The 24,489-nt window shown below is 33.2% G+C and overlaps 1 protein-coding gene across 1 annotated transcript; it reads right to left on the bottom strand.

The window, feature by feature from the left end:
- Positions 1 to 340: 340 nt before the first annotated feature.
- On the bottom strand, positions 341 to 2,490 carry LOC128215201 (growth hormone secretagogue receptor type 1-like). The gene is made up of 3 exons (XM_052921909.1): positions 2,480 to 2,490; positions 1,994 to 2,109; positions 341 to 1,356 (listed from the first exon to the last, which is right to left on the bottom strand). The coding sequence occupies exons 1-3, from the start codon at positions 2,488 to 2,490 to the stop codon at positions 341 to 343; spliced, it is 1,143 nt and encodes a 380-aa protein (XP_052777869.1).
- Positions 2,491 to 24,489: the final 21,999 nt, after the last annotated feature.

Raw genomic sequence — 24,489 nt, 5'->3', positions numbered from 1 at the left:
ATACAATGACCTACACAATCACAAATGGTTCATTCAAACATGCTACCTGAGCCCAAATATTACGTGTACCATAATACTGAACGTTGTACTGTATTTAACAATAACATTAGGGTATACACAATACTAATGTTTACAATACTCATGGTGTGGTATTCAATGGTTCCGAATTTATACGTGGTCTCTTAAACAACCATCACTATCTCTTACGTAGAGGTCATATACAAAGTTTCAAGAAATGATACAGTTCAACAAAATCATTATCTTGAGAAAACTACACTTGATATATCCGACTTTTTCACGTTCGCTGGGTTAATGTTACTACCACAAAAGTTGTCTCAGTTTATAAGCGAATCACTTCTTCCTTAGTTTCCTTCGTGCTTCTTACTGTAAGGCTTCTCATAGAAATTCTTTGTCTGTGAAAATTTTTCCTTAACTCATATCTGAAGTTCTTTCCAGACAAAATGTAAATGAAGAAATTTGCAGCGTAGTTAAGAAGGGAAATCACAATAGCAACGTCAAGGTATGGTGTCACCGCAACATAGAATGAATATGCGTCCCGACCCCTCGCTTTAACAATCATGTCCAGAATCAACGACAATGTCAGTAAAGGTAACAGCGTCCCGAGATAAGTAAACGAAACTGTCAGAAGCATACACGTTGTTCGATGGGTTTTCCGCATGGCACGGTGGTGCCGATTCTTTTGTTCAGCCCGCGAGTTGATCTCATGTCGTATTTTGAATATTTGGTAGAGAACGAGTCCGTTACAAACAAGAACAAACGTCACCGGTAGAATAAACGTCAGGGTCATGTGGTAAAAGTAGATGTGAAGATTGGAGTACAGCTCGATAAAACTGTCACTTGCTCCACAGTTTCTGGACTCAAGTTGTTCGACCATAACTAGGCGAAATGCCTGACTAAGGCATATGGCAACAAATAACGCGATAATAGCCAGTGTTGCCCCTGATCTTCGCCTTATTAGGAACCTTTTGAATGGCATGCAAACCGCAATGAGTCGTTCCAAAGCCATTAAAACTATAAGCCATGATGACATAAGATAACAAATGTGTTCCGTAAAATTGAATATCTTGCAGCCGAAATCATCAAAGTTGTGAAATATTACCCCGGATGAACAGTTAGTTTTGAAATATTCATCAACTGATCGTATTTGTCGGATAATCAACGTTAAATTATCAAAGACGGCGAGAGCACTCAGATACTGCGAGTAAGATTTATGACGCAACGCTTTTGATTTCATGACGACCAGAGAAAGGATATTGCCGATAATTCCTGCAGTCACAATTAATGGGGTTAAGACGGTCTTCATCCAAAATCCCCAATTTACCGGCTCTCCTAGATCTGGAAACAAATGAGCAACTTTGAATATATAATTTATTTATGTGAACTTAACTAGCTATTTTTTAATAAAAAGTAACTCCTCAGCGCTGAAATACTTACTTTAAGAATGAAACACTCGTCATAAATTTCATTTTTTCGCTAGTATATTTAAATCTGGCTATTTAAATAACGTCATGGGATTTAGGCGTAAACAATGCAGTGATTGCTTATCAATTTGATCACTTCTGTGGTGCTAATTGCATTAGGGGGCTTTTCAAATAAAACATAAAAATACATATCGACATTTGATTTATGTTATGTTATTTTTTGATACGTTTATCACAATAATGTGTTTTTGAAATCTCCATGTACAGTGAAGTATTTATGAATGTGAAGTACAAATTACACACAATAAAACGAAACACAAATACTATGGGTTGGTCATTTTCAACAATTATGATAAAGGTTTCCTCGAGCTACATTCCTGTTAGAAGTTTAATTTAAAAAAGCGAAAGGAGAAATTTTGGTGACCGTATAGAAAAGTGACTGACTTAATCATTATAATATAATGCTTATAAGAAAGTTTGTAAAGTTTATGTTTGTAACTGTTCTAACTTAAGCCGTATTATGTTATTGAATAAATGCCCTGACATCATACCTGTAAATGAATCCCCCGAGTCATTCCCTAACAGCGAATAATTCAAAGTTGTGTTATTTTCCATCTTTACGTCTTTCTTCTTGAACGCTAGCGTACGGCTCACATACAAAGTACACCTGGAATAAACCAAAGAAGAATTGTCTTTGAAAAAGTTACATAACAAATATGTTAAAAGATATAAATCATTCATCCATCGTTCGTTTAAAGTCGTTAATAAATCGTTCCTATTCTTTTAAAATCATTTTGATGGATTCAAGAAGTTGCGGTTTTTGTGTCGCTTTCATTTTCACTTTGGGTACAAACTTGAGTTGATTACATGCATACACAGAGCATGTATATGCATGATATACAGGGTTTCTATCAGAAACTATCAGTTGCAAGAAAAACAGAGTTTACAGGCTTATATTGTCTTTTTTTCTCTGAATCAGAGTCAATAAACCTTATCTTGTTGAGTCTTTTATCTGTACTTTAACTCTTAAAAAGTACTTGATTGCCATGTTTTAACGTTAACAGAGCGATTTTATAGCACGCCATGTAAACATAAGATTCCGGTTTTAATTCATATTATAATGACATAACATACGGTTTGGTATATATCAAATTTGGTGGACATATGTACCTCTATGGCGTATTAATATTAAACAAATCAGTATGTATTATCATCTCCAATATATGTGCGGCGTAAATGCGTAAAAATGACCGATAACATCGAAGATAACACGTGAGCATAGTACAAATTTGTCTTACAGTGAAGTTACTCCGAAATCGAAATTAATGTAGATTATATATACAAAATAATCAAAAACACTCTCAAACATTATACAATTCTATTATTTTCCTTTTGATATTCCATCGAAGTTCCTTTCATTTTCCTCAAACATATGTGCTACCCAGGATCGGGTGACCCGTTGTTTAACTTACGTAAATATACATAACAACTTTAATCAACCAAAGTTGAAACGATAAAAGTGTTTCAGAAATGTAAGATTATTATATTTCTTTTTTTTAAAAACTATTACTTTTATTGCCATTTACATTCATAACGTTAGTTCTTTGTTGGAAAGCGTATTACATCATTTCTAAAAGCATATGTACATTTTCTAAAGATGTATCCGTAAACACAACATTTTACTTAAATAATCACTGACGTAAACGGGTTACAATATTACTTTTCATAAATTTTAAGGGTTGCATTTCTACTTAAAATGTCACCAATCTCACATCAGTGTGATATTTGATAGTTTGCCCCGTAATTATAAAACACTCGCCCCGCAACTACCTGAGTTGCCATTATTTTGTTTTTTTAAAGTTGCCCAAATTGATTGATCTTATTACACATTTTAATGATATTTAAATCGATACTATCGTGCAAAATGTGCTAAACAATGGTTGTTTTGTTTGTAACCCTCATATTGTCACAATGAAAGCAACGTAAAGCTCAGCAGCACCAGTACAGATGTACTTTACGAGATTAATATTACTCGTATATTATTCGGATATGCGAAACGTTTTTAGAGACAACTTAGAAAATAAAAATGATTTACATTTGCAATATACCGCCCGCATATAACTCTGGTTGGAATAAATATCAAAATAACTAATTGAGGATATTCTATTAAGGACTCCAAAAGAAACATGTTTTAAGTTACGGGTAAGTAGGCAAAGCAAAACATACTAAGATACATCGGATATCGAACCCGAAAATTGTTTCTTACACCCTGTATATCCCACTTCGGGTCACCTATTAACACCGTAACAGATATATCACGTCTACATTCTTTCATTTATTGATTAGAATCGGAAAATAGACGCAACTCAAGAACAAAATAAAGAATGACTGGTGTTGAATAATTAGGTCATTGCGTGACCAGTCATGAAACAATGGCTTTGAATCTCTTACGCTGGAGGCGTGCTAAAGAGTTATACCCTTGGTACAGAGTCAGTACTATACATTACTCTAGTTTGAGAGAGAGAGGGAGAGGTAGAAAAAGAGAGAGAGTGTGTGTGTGAGAGAGAGAGAGAGAGCAAGAGAGAGAGAAATGGAGAGAGAAAGAGAGAGAGAGAGAGAGAGATGCCCGATGACAACACTTTCTACTTTTGTACGTGTGCCGTTATAACACAGGCTAAAGTGCATTGGTGAATTGTTATTTATGTTACCTATATGTGGCAACAAGGAATCTTATATAAATTTATATAGTAGTATTCAAATCTATTTATTTTCATACCACAGGGTAATTTTTCATCTATGGCTAATATCATTGTTTCCTATAAACATAGCACTAGTGTTGTTTGTCGTTTGGGCTTGTACCTGTAGTTTCATAATACTGTCACAAAATTCTGATTTGAGTATGACCTAACACACGATTAAAATAATGTATTATGTTATTCTGTGATTTGTTGTCAAGTGTAAATAGAACATTCGTTTAAAAAATACTTTTTATCTTAACAGTTTCTATCTATGATAGTTACTTAGTAATTGTTTTCATGTGTGCTGTTCTGATTATCTGAAACACAGACGTGACATTTGCTATTGTCGACAAAAACACAATTCAAATTTATTGCTTTTTATTGATGTCTTCCATTTCTTTAAGACGTATAGTTTACATCTTTGTACACTACTTCCACATTTCGTTTTTTTTTTCTTGCAAATCAGTTTCAATGAACTTTATTTGAAAACCAGACACAATTTATCCTTTAATTATGATCTCGTTTTATTTTGTTTCGTTCTTTGACATAAATTACTCGAACAAATGTTGATTAATAATATTCAAAATGAGTTAGGTGACGTGCTACATTAAAAAATAAAACAAAAACATCCAAGATACGGAATATTCCATTGAAAATATATATCTGATAAAACAGCTTTGAAAACACATTGTTCAAAGAGGATTGAAGTTAATAAGTGACTTTCACTGTGTTTGGCTATGATGATTGTATATTCTTTAATTCTAACTTGTTTTTCACACTTTGAGTTATCTGTATATGTTGTATTATGTATGTCACATTTTGTGATGGCCGTACACATTCATTTTATACACCGCTTTTGCCAAAGACATTATATCTAGGGAATAACACACTGAAAGAATATTATTAGTGTTTAAATATAAGATGTGAAAAAAGATTAGTTGTTTCAACATGTTGAATGAATGAATGACATCCGCAAGATTTGGACGAAATCTGGAGTTAATCGGGATGAACATGAATTAATTTTTTTCCCGATCATTTCCGTTTCACAGTACACCGTCATGACAAGACAAGACAGTATTTTGATACGATATAGCATAATCTGTTACGACAATGTCACTATTGGAGTCCAACTAGACAAAATCGGCTGTCGGGAATGTTTGCCTGACATCTCAGGACCATTCCTGATCCGTAGGACTCTTTATCGACTATATACGTATACGACTGCGTTCAGACAAATTTGAGGGAGCCATAGTCGGCAAATGCTAAATTTGAACAATCTGTAATATGTGTAAATTGAACTGGAAAGTCAGTGTTTAATGCATTTTGCTAATTATTGTTTATCATACTTTTTATCAAAAAGTAGTAACATACATCAATTTCGATTATTAAATAGATGAATGATTGAAATGGCCTCTCCATTTATGTGTTTTGTCCGATTCTTACTTCAACCTCAAGGTCCGTCGGTCAATGTGCTCCAAACACAAGGTCATATATGTCCTATGTTTGCTCACGAGATTGAACAAGTACAAGAAAAATCATTTCAATAGTATCAGTTAGTAATACAGTCGAACCCAGTTGGCTCGAACTCGCTTTGTTCGAATTCCTTATTGGCTCGAACTGGATGTATATGACCGAATTTTTTATTCTGAATGTAGGTATTCCCGCTTGGCTTGAGTTTTCCGATACTCCATCTATTTTTGCCGGTCCCTATGAGTTCAAGCCAAGGGGTTTGGACTGTAGTATAATTTTTGACTCTGAATTAGCTTCAAATCACCGAACACAGCGAATAATAATCAGTAATATAATTAAAACTACGCGAACAAGCCCAGTAGCCAAGCATCTACAAAAAAACCTGTTTAGAAGCAAGTTAACAATGAACGAAAAACCAATAGAACTGAACAGAAATTGTGTTTTGACTTAGTCTATATAACCTCTCGTCATACAAAAAGAGTTTAAGATCAAACATTGAATATGAAGAGAAATACAATATACAAAACAAAAGAAATCATTCGATTCGAAATCCATGTATGAAAAAATATAACAATGCGAAAAATTGCAATTAAATCATAAATACATATGCGGTATAAAAATATCAGCTAAAACAATAGAGTGTTGTTCATTCATAGCTTTTCTACTGTTCTTGATTAAATCTCCGATGTCGAATTCAGAAAGCAATATGGGTATGCCATAAATCAATCAAGATATATTAGTTTGCATTCTGGTCGATTCCATATGATGTAGCGGGGTAATAATGTCGGAGTACGCCTTATTCTTACATCATACTAAAAATCGCCTAAATGATTTATTTTTGAATTATTTTTGCCCATCACATATGCAGCTATCGACTACATTAGAATTTTGAAATTTTGCTGAACACTTTTCGTCATAGGTTAACCTTACCAAGAAAAAAATCGAAGTAACGGCCTGTACGTATTTTTGTTTGGAATATAAACTTCCATTGGCTAATAAAAAACAATAAACCAAAGAACAAAAGAGCTTTGACACCATTTACCCAACCTTTCTAAAAACTATTTTCTTGTGTTATTCAAGTTCTTTTTCGAGTTTGCATTAAAATGAACCTGTAAACTAACATTTCAGACAATGTTTGCAATATGAGTGATGTGCATATGGTTGTGATGAACTCTCTTTTGACATGTTACTATCTCCTTCATTGCCCAAAATTGTGCTTGGTTTGGGGATATGTCTTATTTTATCGTTTTTCAGTAATGTTCTAGTTCCTAAAAATTTACTTCAATTTAGAAAAATACACTATCTCATATTGCTTAATGACACTCTATTTTACGGTATTTGTCTAATTTGAATAATCTGACATAACGTATGAACATTTGTTGTCATTTGATATTCTAAAGGGTTTACTTCAAATAGTTTTAGAGCATACAGGCAAGAGGATTCTAAAATATCACAAGTGAAACACAAATCAGGATATTCAGAAACACGCGCGGGTAGTAAATGGCTTTTCACAAACAGATTGTTTTCCGAATGAAAAACATATGCACTAAGCCAATGACTTGAAGACAATTGGGGTACAACCCAGAAGAAACAGATAAATGACATTCAGTAGATCGTAAATAAACTCATTCATATTTCGGCTACCGTTTCGGGGTGCCGTCAATACCGTTTAAACTATCATAATCATTATGTTTAGGTTAATTCAAAGCATTAATTTAATTGTTAAGCAATAGTTTCTTTTCTGTTTATATCGTTGCTATTTCTAATGTTAAAATTTCTAACACTTTGATATTAAAACAAATTTTAAAAGGATTTGTCTGTCCCGAACCAACAACAAACATTGATACTCTGTTTTAAAATTGCACCACTGTGAATTTAACGCCAGGCCCTTATGCATTAAGTTATGAATGAAACATAACAGGATAAGAACCATTTAAATTATTTTTGGGCATTTATATTCAATTGCAGACCTCATATTCTTTAACATAATAAACTTTCCATGACAATTGACGATAACATCAAACCAATACGAACAACACGATAATATTCCTTTTTGGTACCATAACGACAAAAATGGAAACTAGATATGCTCATTGTTTTTAGATTCTGGCATACATTTCTGAACAAGTTTAACTGTTATTTCAATTTCATTGTTAATTAAAGTCAAGCAGGTCACGTACGCAGGATCACCAAATCATGAAATAGCATGAATATCGAAATGTTTTTGGACTGAATGACATGTGCATAAATCACATAGCTTTTTAGTTGAAGTGACACAATCACACGAAAAAAGAAACATCAATATTAGAACCATTTACAACGGTTTGCATTGCACCTGAGGTGGTCTTCTACATTTACATCGACCTGTCTCAATGGCAATTCATGTTATGTTGATAATGTTGTAGACAGATCTCAAATGTTTAGACTAAAAGCTTTTTAATCGAATACTTCAGTATGTTTAATCGCATTTCAGCGATAATCTCCAACAATTTGCTAGGATGCACATTTGGCAATGGCGAAATTGCAACCATTTTTTTTTCTTTCATTGAACATAAATGGTGTACTTTACCAATATTACTCTATCATTTAAAGTCTTTTATAAAGCACTGGACCACTTACTTCAGTTGATGTATCGGATAAAGTGTTACATTATTTTATAAAGAGGCATCATTTTACAACTCATTTAGCTCATGCACTTTCCTGAAATAATATGCACTTTCATTTCAATATTGAAAATGCGGGAAACATGTTTTAGACTAATATATATCTCGAACTTATTCATGTTGTGTTAGAAATTGTTATTGCCTCGAAAAAGAAAAAGTCATTGGTTTCTAACCCAATATGCATGAAATAGTTTGTTTTTTTAAAAACTGCAAATATGTTCGTCGCCTTGCGTTACATTTTTATCATTATGACGTAAAATAAATCTACTTTTCACTTTAATTTGTTCTTTTGTTTTTTGTGGAAATCAATATTCTTTTATTGTTTGCTAATGAATTCTATTTTGTGTGAAAGAGTGCTTTTTTCACAATGTGGCAGTATACACAAGGGATATGCATCTGATCCTAATAATTATTGTAGTATCATTTACAGTTATACTTAATGACGGCCTTAAATAGTGGGCTAACGAGCAAGATATTCTGATTATTGCTCAATTTGGCTTTAAAAGGAATTACAGTACGGTTCTTCCGGTATGTATTATCAACTCTCTCATACAAAGGCAATTGGGAAAGAAGAAAAATTCAAACTTGATGCTGATGGAAAGCTTTTGTCCCTGTTTCGGTCGATGTATAGTTAGGTCAAAATGTGCATAAAATAGTTTCTAAATTGTCAGATTTCGTTGTCAGTAATATTGGCCTGATTCAAGGGAAAATAACCTTTCCGATTTGCTTTTCTCTCTCCCTCAATAATATCGAGCTACAATTGGAACAAAACCTAAATAAAAGTCTCACAATTGACGAGATCTCAGTGAAATTATTGTTGTTTGCAGATGATGCAGCTATTTTGTCAAGTCGAGGGAGAGGTTACAAGAATCTTTAGATAATTTAAGTTCTTATTTTAGCAAATGGAATGTGACGGTAATTGTGGAAAAAACTAAGATAATGGTGTTTAGAAAAGGTAGACGTATAGCTAAACATGATATTATAAGAGGACGTGTAATGATCAATATTTTGACAGTGTCAAACCGTCGAACTACCTCGGTATTGTATTTGTCAGTGGTGAATTTTTAATGCAGGCAGCTAGCACAAAGGCGGGCAATGCATTTCGCTTCCGAAATCACTTAAGGCCCTGCTTAAGTATAACCAGGTCCCTATTGATATAACGTTTTATCTATTTGACTAATTTGTTTTGTCTTTTTGAAATTCAAAGTTATGTGGTTATATTCAGACGGAGGTGATAGAAACGGTACATAGAATTGCAAGCTGTTCTAAACCTCAAACGCTCTACTATTTCATTTTCACTTTAGGGAGAGCTAGCCAAATTTCAATTATTTATTGAGCGATACAGTTTTAGCATGTTCAATGCTATATTATGATATATGCATATATCATAATGAAATAAGGCAGGCTGGTATTTCTAGATATTATGTCAGTAATCCGAGTATGATAAAACTTATATTGTTGCTAAATATGATAATACACGTTTTTTACAATATCATCTTTTTCCTGTGCCAAAGCTGTTAAAATAAGAGACTTGGGTAATATGAATCATTCCTGAAGACTTCCTCACATACAGAACTGTTATATGAGCTTTAGTTTTTTTCAATATTGTGTTACTTGATTGTGAATACTATAAGGTTAGCGTTTTGTTCATCCATGCATGCACTATTTAATATGTATGTTTTTTTTATAACGGTGAGCTAATTTTGCTAATGTTAAATAAACGTTTTGTTCTGTTCTGTTTTGTGTTTACAATATTAAATTTGCCATTTCCTAACTTATTTAATACTCAGTGTATTTTAATTATATTACCACATTCAATTAATTATTATTAAATGTTTGTAATCATTATCAAACTAACATATTCTGTACTTATCAACACTTATTTTTCAAATGCGTATTGTATATATGGCAATAAATTATTTCAAATGATAGCATGTATGTGATAACCCCGTGTTAAAAACGTAGATACGGAATTTTAACTGTTTGATCTAAGCCAGTATGCATAAACACATTCGCCGGGGGACTGGCCGTATACTTGTACATGATTGTTTTCAGCTTCGCTGCAATATGATACAATAAACCAACGTAACGTAAACGTAACGTAAAAATAATACTACTGTAAATGTTCTTTCATTGCATTAAACAATATGTATATATTTCTCCTTTTTACGTTTTGTTTAAAGAATTTAAAACTTAACTAAAAAGTTTCCCTACTAATACCAAAGTAGATGAATGGAATTCTTTCACATATTTTAAATAATATTTTTGCAACTAATTTTCCTTATTTCCCGTGCATCTTAATCAAGCATCATGTTTGTAAAATACAATGAATCATTCTCTTGACGTAGCAAATAAGTGCGCAATTGTTTATGCTTTGTAAATTGAGACCAGACCTAATTGTCTGCAAAAAAGCAATTTTATTTTGTTTTAAAACCATTCAAATCAATTGAAAACAGTACTGTATTAACAAATTAAACATAAAAAATGCCCCGTTAATAAAATGAAGTATACTTCATATCCAAATAAATTACATCGAATGTAAAAAAAAATCAAATTTAATCCAGTGGGATACTGTTAAACTCATCCGACCTTACCTTGGCAAATCCAATCAAAACAACTGATTCGCAACTCGATCGGATTAATAGTCAGAATACGGTGTCCCTTCGGACTCCGTCACACTGAACTATCTCTAGCGATGTGTTAGCTTGTTCTGATTCACATTCAATGCTAATTCATGAAATCCTCTATCGGTAAAATGATCCACCGTCATTCTAGAAACAACCATTGGCCTTTTCTAATATCCCTCTATTTGCGAAATATTACAAGCCAGTCCTATCACATTTCCCCCCCATTCTGTATGAAGACAAATGTTGCCAAGTAGTTATAAGCACATTTCGAATTGAAAACTACGAATTTCCTACTTTTTGCAATTAATCAGTTATCGTGATTTCTTTTGATTCCGTATGTAATCAAGAAAGTTAAAACTTAATACTTTCCCAGCTTCTTTATTGAACACATCTACTGAGGTGAAAACAAACCATTGGCCTCCGTGGGCGCTAAGTAAAACACCTTGTTTCCAATATTCAAGTTCACTAACAGTTCACTACAACCGGAAAGTCTGGGGATTAAGATATCGTTTTGATCTGGACTATGGTTTTGAATAATATACAATCATGTTAAAAATTTTAAGAGGTAATGTTAAAACTCTTAATTAAACAATGAACGATTAAAGCATAAATATATTTCTTAATTAAAGGCCCCATCTTCGCTGACTGTTCCCCGGCGGTCAATGTTTATCAGTGGTCTTTGTTGTTTTGTGGCGTTTTGTGTTCCTCGAATACTGGATGTTTGGCCATTTCATTTTGAATCTAAACAGGGTGTTCGTTTAAATGTATGACTAATCGGCTTTTGACTGTAGGCTTCAGGTTATTACTAATCACGTAATATATATATCAAGAATGTCACATATGTTATTCTTGCAACGAAGGCAACACATACAATTTACTTAAACGAGCTTCATAGTAAATTAGGGTTATGTAGAGTTCTAGGTATGACCCTATCCTTAATCTAAACGAAATCAGTTTCGCTCTAAAATTACCTGCTTCCCCATCTTCCTTTGAGAGTATAAAGGTTTGTAATTGCCGTATAACGGCTGTATCATGGCTTGATCCTGTTACTTTCCCCAGTGGAAATTGGACGATTGTTAAAGTGAAACAATGAAAGTTATCCCCGTCGGTTGGTTGGATATGAGCCAACAGAGTAATGTTGGACTAAAAATGCTGTGTGACCTGCGATGGATGACATATACGCAGCTCTCAGAAACCATTCCCACCATTTCAGTATGTATAAAGACAAAACATTATCAGATGGGACTCATTCGCGGGTTCGTCGTCATTTCTTTATGGGTCAAATGATATACTGTAATGCCGACGATCTAGTGAAGAAACCATTATCTATCAGAAGTCAATTTTACGAACATGGTTTGTCACTGACAGAGGCGTGTAATAACCGTAGGTTTTGTTTGCTTATATACTTTAGTTCTTAGGCTACGTTTCTCAACATACAAATAACCTTGACGTTTGCGTTGTTTGTGGCCGTCGTGAGTGGTGTAACCTGGCCATTTACCTAAACGAGGTGTACTTTTCATTGGACTATATTTGAGCATTTATAAACAGGAGGCAATTGTGTAGTTTATCTCACTTCTTAGTCCTTTTGATATTTCAAATAAAGTGTTTTGAATATTAGCAGAGAAGGCTTGATATATTCTGACAATATTCAAATCAGAGGATATAAAGTAATACTGACTTCAAAGACTACATGTATTTTTAGTTATATAATCCTGTTGCAGGACTATTTTGCTTCAAAGTAATATTCAATATTGAATAAGTTTTACATTGAAACAATATTTTCAACATCGTGTAATGTTCATAAATGAATAATGTCTTTGAGGATTGGCTAACATTTGGACAGAGAAAATGAACCAAAAGTGTATTTTAAAGAATATTCATATATCACAATTGTTCATGAGAAAAAATGTTGGCGATCGGAAAGAGGACGGAATTACAGTTCACTATCATATAACGCAATTGTGAAGTAATGTTAAATCATATTAGAAAATCATACCAATGCCAGATTTCTGATGGATTGGCACGAGGGATATTAAGATGCTTTTCAAAGGTTAACTCGACGTTGATTCAGATGAAATTCAAGACCGTGTTCATTGAGGCGGCTCATTATTGGGGCAGAACATGTTATCATGACTGTTAACATTTCACCTCATGCCATTAATTCACCAGTAAGCTGTTAGATAGCTATAGCGCCGAATCCGTCTCCTGGTCTATTTTGGTACCTGTTTTGCTACATCCGCTTGATCATACTTTAACTTCTGTAAATGTAAATGATCTTATTCATTTTGTACAAAGAAACAGTACAGCGTGTTCGAAATGAGCTGATAATGGCTTGAAATGTGTTTGATTTCTACCACAACGTTATTTCGAATATAATCTGTATACGATATCTAAATAAAATCCAATTTCAAATTTCAAATACTACGTTGAGTGAATCATGATGGAATTGAATAGGTTTTCCTTGATTTAAATTTATTATCATTATTCTCACACGTTGAGGCTGTATTTTACTTAATGTGCCAAATAAATAGATGCCAATTTCGATATAACCTACTGACAGACAGCCTTACGAAAAGAAAATCCTGTTAAATGCTGTTTCGTATTATCATATATATATTGTGATATTCTTTTAGTTGCTTTCCGTTTCATCAGACAAACATTAAGGGGCGGTTTCAGGAGTTGACGTTGGAGTGTGTGCATCTTAGGACCCCTTTGAATTGTTTTTAATTTTTTATTGAGTTGACATAAAAATATTGTTTTTTAAAAATAGGAGGGGACGTGCCGGATCCAACCGATCATCGTCAATACGCCAGTTGGCTTCATTTGAGATCTAGCTATGATTTTCGCTAGAAGTTTATATTGGACATTACTTTTCGGAATAATTTATTGAACGCACAATAATCAATTATCAATCAATTACATTTATTTGTTGACCGTTCTATAAAAAATAAAACAATATGAACGGCATTTTTTTAAAACATTTTGGTAAATAATGATAAAACTATATTATATATATAATTGATAGGCAATAGAAATCATACAGTCACGAAATGACATTTTCTAATATATTTTTTTTAAATGATTGATTTACAAAGCAAGTGTTGCAATGCTCAAGTTGTGACATTTTCATTTATGAGATTTGTCACGATTTTACCAACTTTGGAAGCAATATTGATGATGCATTATACATGCTATGTTATCATAATATTGTTTTGATTTATAAAAGTTAAATTGATTAAATTCTGTTAAAAGAGAGCCGATTATAATGCTATATGTGGTCAGGTAAAGGGAGTATTGTTGTCTATAACAAATGATAGGAATGTAAATATTTATCGTCGAGTAGGTTTTCTCATATAATTTCTCATTGTCCATGAGTTCATGAAAGCGAAACATTTCCCACCGTTGTTTGAAATCTTATTGTTCATGAGTAAGCATTGTGGTCGGTTTAGTGACAATGTGTCCTTTATGCGAGTAATGTAGCGCCTATGATTGAGTATGTATTGACTTGATACATGCGTTTTGCTTGAAAGAGTGTCGCCATGGCTTCATGTATTGTCGAAAGTTCAAACAATCATAAAGTGTTCGTTTTACAGATAAATTACAGTCAAGTATGATGGCCATTCTAGCTTACTTAAGACCAACGGTCACTAAATTCCCTTTTTAAAATAATATTTATAATGACCTTCGCAATTCGAGATGTTTTAAACCAAGATTGATATTACAATACCTGTAGAGAAATTAAAATAATTGATGTAAATGTCAAGTTAAGGATTGTCAGTTTAGTTCACACTAATTCCGGAACGTGTCTTGTAATATATTGCCTTAATTATGCATCTTATTTCTAACTAATCAGCTATGTCTGTCGTCTTTTACTGGAGATTCAAAGCAATTATTTCATATTCTGATTAAAAATTGAAATGCCAACGGTCTCTATTATTTGAGTATCAAATCACAATATGTCTCTTATAAATGAACACTTTTCGTCATAGGTTCCCTCCGTCTGCAGATAGAGTTGGGATCTCTAATCATTGAAGTACTTGGGGTTTACCTTTTCGTTTTTTTATTATTATTTGTTTTATTGATAAGTTTCCTCAAGTCAATGCATACTTTGATAAGATTTACCTTTTGCGTTTTATCTTTATTAAGAATTTGTGGGATAAGAGTGAGGTTTGTGCACATAAACTGGTTTAAACCCCAAGTGAATTTACATTTTACTGACCGTTCCAAGGCGGTACCTAACAATTCTTGATAAACATACCAATTATTTATATATATATATAGTATTTATGCACTGTGCTGTTTGTAGAGTCTTGTGCTGTTCTATGTTTCTTGTTTGTGATTTTGTGTTTTATGTCTTTGGCGTTTACACATTGCCACTAAACCGGGTTTATGTTTAAACTTTTTGCTACTGAGCATGTTTCTGTAGCTTTTTGCATATATATTGCTCAGAAAAAATCAAAATATACAACAAGACAATAGCAATAAATGCTTTTTGTTCCTTTTATAATGCTTAGAAGAGAAAAACACATTTATATAACTATTACTGCTTAAGATTTTGATAAATACCTACCAAATAGCTAAGAAACTCCGTCTAAAGCAAGATCGATGTTGTGAAAATTTACGAAGGTGTTGATAAAACTGCTCAGAAAGAAATAATACGTTATAAAACTTCACACCATAATTATATACTATATTACCATATTTTTTTGCGCTACACTATGAAAATGTTATAACCGGCATTTTATCATTAGTGAATATAATTTCAATTTCGAGACGTCAATAGTATACTGTTAAGGCATATAACATCTCCGTTGCAGGACAGGTCCCTGTGAATATTACTTGCACTCCTCACACATTCATGTTAATGGGGATTACTATTCCCTTTTGCCGGATGCAAATACGAAATTGGTGGTCAGACTGCTCGTATAATGATGGAATTTGCAGACTTTGATTTCCCTGTTAATATTATATCTAGACGGGCCAGTTGTTGTAGAGAGACGGCAAAAATTACCTTCAGCTTTTCAATGACGATACTTAAATTCCATGCTCAGGAGAGAGAAAACAGATTTGCCACGTAATGAATAAAATAACTTTTGGAATATTAGAATGTATATTCTTACGATTCCAGAGACAGCTTGATAATGACAAACGTGCGAATAACAATGAGTAGAACGTAACACACCAAGATAAATAATTAAAAAGTGAAAAGTATGATACAAAAGTAAAAACCAAGTGTGTTTGATGAAATCATATACATGATTGAATATAGGGACTTGCAATTTTAACTTCCATACTATCCCAAAACCAATAATATATACGTAGTGCCATGTTTATGCATCATTATTTAGGGAGGTGAAAGAAGGATGGTTATATCCAAACGCGTGATTCATGCGATGTTTCCAGCATTGCTATATCATAAGACTGTTAAGCGTACGCAAACGAATGCGCTTTAGCATAACGGGAATATTCCATTTCCTGTAAAAAGAAATGTATGGATCTTTGCCACCGACATTATAATGAAAATGTGTTTTTATGCATCAGAACAATGCACTTAGGACCTCTTTATGTGTGAAAATCCTATGTAAGACGCTTGACTATAAAGTTTTTAGGACCCTGATGTCTGGATCGAGGCTTTGGCTGAGTAATAGTGTAAATTGAGTATAAATATCGACTCTCAAGCATCATCTGGGGTATTATAGAAAATACGTAAAAGCAGAAAATCACTATAATAATACAAATATATCAATCGCGAACAAACAAAATTCTTATCTTGCATTAAACAATTCTTACCAATCCACTTGATAGTATAATTGTTTTCATAAATCCATGCTCTTCATTATAGATGTAAACATTTGACGAAATTTTATTACATAAAAAGATACTTCAATTGATATGAAGTAAAAATTCAACTCCTAAAATGGATCCATTCAAGCATTAGAACTTCATGCCCACAACGATAAACAATAACTCATTTAACCCATTTAAAACCTCTTAAATATATTTTGTTTTATGATATTCGACATATTTATTTGTTTCTTCACAAATTATTATTCAGACAGATTAAACCACAAATTCGTTCATAACTGTAAACTTTACAAAACAAAAATGGCAAAGATTAGTTCCAAATAATATTTTAAATAGCCTGAGATTATGATTTACTACCAGTTAAAGATTATATAATCGGACTGTATCTGTGACAGCTATCAGATTGCCAGGAAAACCTTATGCAACTGCTCTGTAAGGTTATTGCCTCTATGTGTATCAATAAATTGATAACTAGTTTAAAATTCAAGATAAATTTCTTTTAAAATATAGTTCATATTGCAAATAAGTTCACATGTCCTTGAAAGCGAAAAAAAAATAACTTATTAAAAGCAGTGGTATTAAATCATTTTAGGTTTCCAGAGACACTGAATGTATTTGCGCAGTTGCATTTGACACATGTGCAGATTAAACAAGTGATGAACGACGTGGACAGTGTTGCACTCCATAGTACTGTCAATGACAATATCAATCAACACTGAACTTTTGTTTTCATAATTTTGGTTGAGTTTGTGCTTCTGAAGTATCTCGTGTCCATATAATAGCTATATTGTAATGAACTGATATCATCTGTTCACATTGAAATTAATCCCCTCCCAACATACATTATGTCAATTTTATTCGTTTCCGGCATAGATAAATGCCACCATTAAATTCAACCACCTGACACGGTATCCGGAACAGGCGTGTTTGGTATATAGTATTCTTTCACGAAGACGGGTTAAGCACAATTTATGTTGTGTTATAATCCATGTAATACAAGTGAATAAATCATTTTCAGATAAAAATCACACGAATAAATATACCTCGTTTTTATATAGTCTATATCTTCTGTGTTGTTTGTAGAGTTTTGTGCTGTTGTTCATGTTTCTTGTTTGTGAGTGTTTCTTTTTATGTCTTTTTATGTCTTTGGCGTTTACCTTGTGCTATTAAACGGGGTTTATGTTTCAACTTTAGGCTACTGAGCTTGCTTCTAGATGTTTTCTTTTCAATACTGTGCATAAGCCAATTAGTTATCACAAATCAATAAAAATACAGGATAGGCGTATTCTATGTCTCGTTTTGTCATATCGTAGAGTTGCTTATATTGATGTAAAGGTTGCTATGATTAATGGAATATTAACAAAATGTGATATAACTTTATGATGGGGAATATGAAAAAAAAAAAAATGTGCAGCGATGATATGGCGATCAAAAATAATAAGAATGATGAAAAAGGAAATGAGATGACAGTTGGGGATGAGGTGAGGGCAATGGTGGATTCAGGTTTGTTCTTCTTCATGTAGGAGATCACAAAAGTTTCGTTTGTCGAATGTACTGTTGTACCTGTTGGACTAGCATTATGTTTGCCTTTGAATCAAACAGTGTCTTTTGGAAAGACCATGACCTGATTTTGGAGAGACCATGTCCTGATTTTGGATAAAAGTCATGCAAGTAACTTGCAAAGAATCACTTAAGGCATGCAAATAATGTGCAGACAAACATATAAGCCAAACATGTACCTTGTAGTTAAGCAATTGTCATGCAAGCCGACAATTAACAAAATGCATATAACTTGCATACGTACACTTCAACCACGCATATAATTTTACAGGCGAACTTAACACACTTAAGAATTGCACAAACCTTGCTTACAAACACCTAAGCCACACAAATAATTTTGCATCCAAACACACGAACAATAAAGAAATCATTTAAACACATTTTAGCAACTCAAAGGCAAACATGTAGGACATGGAAGGTTTCTATAGACAACTACTTCATCCAAGGATGAACCTTGCAGACATACACGGTTTTCAAAGACCTTAAATACAAACAAATATTTTCCACAACTTTATCTTTTACATATTATTTTAAGATGATTAATCTGTTCTATATAACAACTATTTAATAGGTCTTTTTGTGACATCGGAGAATATTTCTCTTTTTCATCTTTTGATTGTTTTTTTGTAGGATTTAATAACTGCAAAGTGGCGTTTTTCTTTGTGTCTGTAATGCATGGTTTCGTTTAAGATGTTGTCAGAAAATTGAAATTTACAAGGAACTGAATTAATATTGGAGTCTTAAAGCATTTTTTGTGGAGGAGAGTGCCATTTCAAATATTCCGCACTTCTTACGCCTAATTCCTTAACCGCTCTTGAACTATATATCACATCGCTCAGAGGAATTAGGTTCCTTGCACACTCGATTGGCATTTGAGGGGCTTGGAAATTTCATCTTGCACCGTCCATGCCTCACGCAACAACGCACAACATCTGACGCAAAAAAACGCCCCATCTTATATTTCTTTATTGTAAATGTTTTGAAGTGAAGAAATGCATTTAAAGACATCTCTATCGAGTCTTTAGTTCTGAAAAAAAAGCATTAAGAATAATCATTAATACATGTAGTCAGGGCCTCGGGGTTCTCTTTGAACTAATCGTGATGCCGTCAATAAACTTCGTCGCACTTGTTATGAGATGAAATGTTTCAAAACTGCATTTTCGTCGTCAATTTTAAGAGAAATGAGGAAACTAAGATATGATAGAACGAAAATAAATGAAGTAGTTTTGATATTTCCATCCGTCAGACTTCGTTTCGAGAAACACAGCAAGCCTCGTTCTTTTTTACACTCGAGCCTTAAGATCGGAATGGTCTATAATAACCGGTAAAACGAGGTATATAATATTTGCCCATATTTGATTTTTGTTACAACATGCATAACACATTGTGTTTTGCTTCTTCGGATGAATGAAGTAAATGGTTTAGGTCTAAATATAACAAGAAATGAACAGGTGCACGTTTATTTTGAAAGTATTAAGTGTATTTGTATTTTTCAAGCATCTCATTTCTGTTTTTCTGCATCGGAAAATCAAACAAATAGATAATGTGGATTTTCTGATGCCGTTGTAATATTTCTTTAACAAAAACATTTAGAAATTTTGAGATTAATCTATTGTTCTCGAAATACAAGTAATAAATGTAATAAAATGTATTGTACCAAGATATACTATCTCTCTTCCTTAGGTTTTACATCACAAACACACTATTTCATGACGCATCAAGCATACTGCATATGCAAGCGTTTTATGACAATTGAACGAGCTGGGGAAAATTTCTTACCTTTGTTCTAAATTAAAGCGTGCAGGCGATATCCAGAACACATGTGAAGCGTGCTTTCTATGTGTTACGGTATTTGGTCAGCCTTCTCCCCAAACATGATTTATAAGACTAGGAATAGAATGTGTTTCGAAAACGCTTCGATACAATATAGATGTGCGTTATACTGTTAGTTAAGAACGTTATACTATACTTATGTCCAAAGGTGGTTTAATGATGAATTCACTGTTCATGCATGGTGATACCATTTTACAAGGGTCCACTTCGCGACGACATTTCCAATTCTCTATATTAGCAAAGTCGTTTGTTTTTCATGCAGTACTTCTTTAAAAGTTGCACCTTTCAGCTCAGTAAGACCACTTTGTGATACTTCTTAATAATACCCGTCAACATTATACTGTATATAATAGCAACTGTCTGTCCTTTTTGTAGGATTATACATATACTCATTTTCCCGTATACCAATAACTTAAATAGTATTTGTTATTTAAAGGACACAGCACGGGCATTCGCTGCACGTTTAACGTAATGGGCTCAAAGTGAATATCAGTCAATCGGCATTTTTTACAAGCAACACTCATATCTCGGTGTCCAAGTCAAAGGTCTTACAAATGATAACCTTCGTTGAAAATACCCTATTAGTACACAATGGGTTCCGGAAATTAAATCTGATGGATTCGTCTTGCATACAAATTCGATTGAAAATGCTACTCAGGGAATCAATACCCAATGACACATAATGGCGTTCGAGGGTAATCTTATTTATTTATACACAGTAAAAGGTACATTTTCCTTTTGCAAACGTTTATTCACAATCTATTTTTTCTCAATTCAAAATACGTCTTAATAAGCTTTACATATACAGTGCATTATAAAACCATCTGCTTTTGACAACATTAACGCGTACAATATCCATTTCATCAACCATCATAATTGCTGTTGGTATGTATTATCTGAGATTAACATTTCGAAATCCGTTACTCTTATACATCATCAAATAACGATGATTGAGAAATAACGCGAGAGTAGGATATCGCATGAACATACAATCTATTTCAAACACGCAATAGAACATAAATCTACATAAGTTTTAACTGAATTAATTATATTAAATATTATGTTCTAAATTACAAATTGATAAATGCATGGGGGTGTTTTCAAAGTTATACCTGAAATTTCACAAATAGGGCGGTTTATATATATATCCCCGATCTGTGTCAAATTATATCGGCGTCTCCTTACATCCAAGGAGGGCCAATCTCGTTACTCCTCATCTATAAATGATGGGCTTCCGACAGAAAACAACAACATAATGTGATAGATGTCGGAACTAGTACTGCTTCTCTCAAACATGCAATCACGACAAACTGATGGAAACATACCAATAACTGCGCCTTTTGTCGTGGATATGCAATTATACATGCTATTTATGTACACTGAAGTATTTATGTGACCATCAAAAATCACCAAATTTGCTGCTTTGTAGACAAGAATAAGCTTGAAACATTATTGAAACTGTATTGTTGGAAACTTAATTTCGTTTGTCGTTATGGTTATTGTTTTCTCTTTTCATATTATTTGGATTCTTATTTTTTCACTGTATCCGTATGACTTAAAATATGATATTATGAACAATACAAATTCCTTTGCTCGGGATCGAACCCACAGCATATCTTTTGAATTAACTGACAATTTAACAATAAACCTTATCAACTATCGACAGCTAAATGCTCAAAGAAGAACTATTCAGTTCAATAAAAAATGTACATGCAACTATTAGTATAATGAAACAAATGCTCTAACTTCTATCGCGAATAACTATTTTCCCACGTTACAATTTAGTTTGGGCTTACTTGTACATTATTTTTAATTGAATAAAGATGAAGAAAATAAATGGTCTGTTAATTTGATACTAGCCAGTAGTGAAAAACGAAAAAGGTACCAGTCTCTATCTATATAAAAGCAGTCTTTGAAGCCTTTGAGCCATTGTAAGTCACGTTCAGTGTGTTTCTCTTTTTTGCCTGGTTGAGTGTCTCGTTGTATGTCTCGTTATTTGCCTGATTGAGCGTCTCGGGTCTGTTTTGGTCTGTGTCCTGTTGTGTGCCTGGTTTTTGGTCTCATTTTGAGTCTCCTCGATGTTGGTCTGGTGTCTCTTGTGTGCCTCGTGAGGGGTCTCGTGTTGCGTCTGGGTTGTGTGTATAGTTGTACGTCTCGCTATGTGTTACGTTGAGTGCCTGTTTGGTGTCCCGTTAAGTGTCAGATTGAATATCTCGCAAAGTGTCTCGCAACGTGTCTCGCACTGCGTGTGTCTCTGTGTGTCACATTGTGTGTATTTTGTGAAATTTTGATATTTCGCCTTAAAACATGGTTATTGATAAATTCTTGACTTCTGAGATTGTCTATGTTGTCTCCATATCATTTCTACTTTATCTCAATATATTAAAAACAAACGGTTTTCTTTGATATTATTCAATACGGGATTTGTCAAAAGATATTCATACGTGCATTGTGGTTCATACTCCAGTTGCAATTATTTGCCGCCCTTTTAGTGATACTAGCCGGTGCAATAACGTCACATGTTAATCCATTGTAGACTAACGACGAAATAGATCACAATGCTGTCGCTAAGTATAAACATTAGTTTAATCTTAAGTCTGATAAAGGCGTAAACTCTGGCACGATTCTTAGCTTTTATTGCACAAACATCGATCTGATGGCGAATTCAGCGAATTATAAACCCACACGTTTTGGACAAAAGAACTAATCGTTTATAAATGATAATAGCATATTGATATTGTTTGTTTTATTGTTGACTATATTTTAATTGTGTCTATTTCTTACTTAAGAACATGTCATTGTAACTGTTGTAAATTGTGTAGTAGATTTGATTTCCCGATTGTCGAATGTAATGTTTTCTGATTTCATTGTTAATGATATTATCATTACATTTATCAAACTAATGCCGTGTATCTCATCTTATCGTCATGACATAATTTTCGACGTTTAGATAAAAGTTTGACATATAAATACATACAAAAACCTGCGTTTGGTTCTTTAATGAAAATAACACGAACTGCAAAATTACATACTGCGCTTAATTACTAATTGTTGATAAGTAAATCAGGAATACATAAGGTTTTGTTTTAATCAAATGATCCCTTTCACTCATAATCCCTCACAAAGATCAACTGGAACAGCCATGAATCCAAATATTACAATCATAACAACTGAAGCTGAAAGAGTTGCTGAAAAGAAAATTCAATACTGCGATATGTTATTACCGTTTTGCTCGTTTTTTGAACCGTTGGCGTTTGCTTATTTCTATCTCTGAAAATCAGATTAGTGCCTAAGCTGTAAGCTAAGGCTGCCGTTGGTATTTTCAATTACATTAAATGTGGTATTGTAAAAAGGGGGTAGTTGTTTATTATACTATGTATGCTGAAGCGTTGAGATTATGGACTTTGTTCTTGTTCCTATATTTCACTATTCTTTTATTAAGGTTGAAAAAAGTTATATATTTCTTTACCAGATAAATCCATTTTATAAAATCAAAAAAGTACATCAGTGTGCACTTTTTCAAATTGATCGTTTGCCTCATTACGACTACCTACAAAATAAGACAACTTTATGAGGAAATTATATAAATTAAACATTGTAAGTTCTGCACAATGTTCTAAAACCCAAACCCTTAATTATTTTCTTAGAAAGAAAAAACACAGGGAGAAACTCCGAAAGTTGAATGTTAGACATCTTTATTGCACAAAAACAACACATTTGTTATGACACATGTGCATTCATTGTCCTCAATAAGAAGAGTTAAAACTACTCGAAACTTGGCTAAAATAAATGTTGAAACTCTTTTAACATCGATCTTTAAAACATATATATTTGCTCGAGGTGTTTTGGGATTATATTTACCTATATGCAAATCGAATAAGATTACAGTATTACCACTCAATAGCCAAACAAATGTATCACGCATAAGAACTGCTAAATTGACAATGTATACAAATAGAAACTGCTATCTCGATTGGGGATATGAACAAAGTTATGCTTATTCGGACTCCTCACACTTTAAAAAGCCCAACTGCGTTTATCCCCCGATAATGACATCAAACACGCACTTTATTCCTTAATTGACTTGATTCAGTACAAGTATAGGTCCGTTTTCTATGTTATAATATAATCTGATAAGCTTCATCGATCTTATATTTCTTTTAGACCATCATACCTGGGCCTCGTCTTACAAGGCAAGAAGTCGCATAACTAACTAAGCAAATACCGTTCATTTACCTGATGGAACTGTTAGTATTACTGTCTACTGGAAGTATCGCTAGTCAGAAGGTAGCATACGTTCTTACTTATTCCGTGAAAATCCCAATGCAGTTACACCTTGCAACACTTCAGT

Source organism: Mya arenaria, chromosome 13 (assembly GCF_026914265.1).
Source record: "Mya arenaria isolate MELC-2E11 chromosome 13, ASM2691426v1".
Classification (NCBI taxonomy): Eukaryota; Metazoa; Mollusca; class Bivalvia; order Myida; family Myidae; genus Mya; species Mya arenaria.
This window is presented reverse-complemented; position numbering and strand designations above follow the sequence as displayed.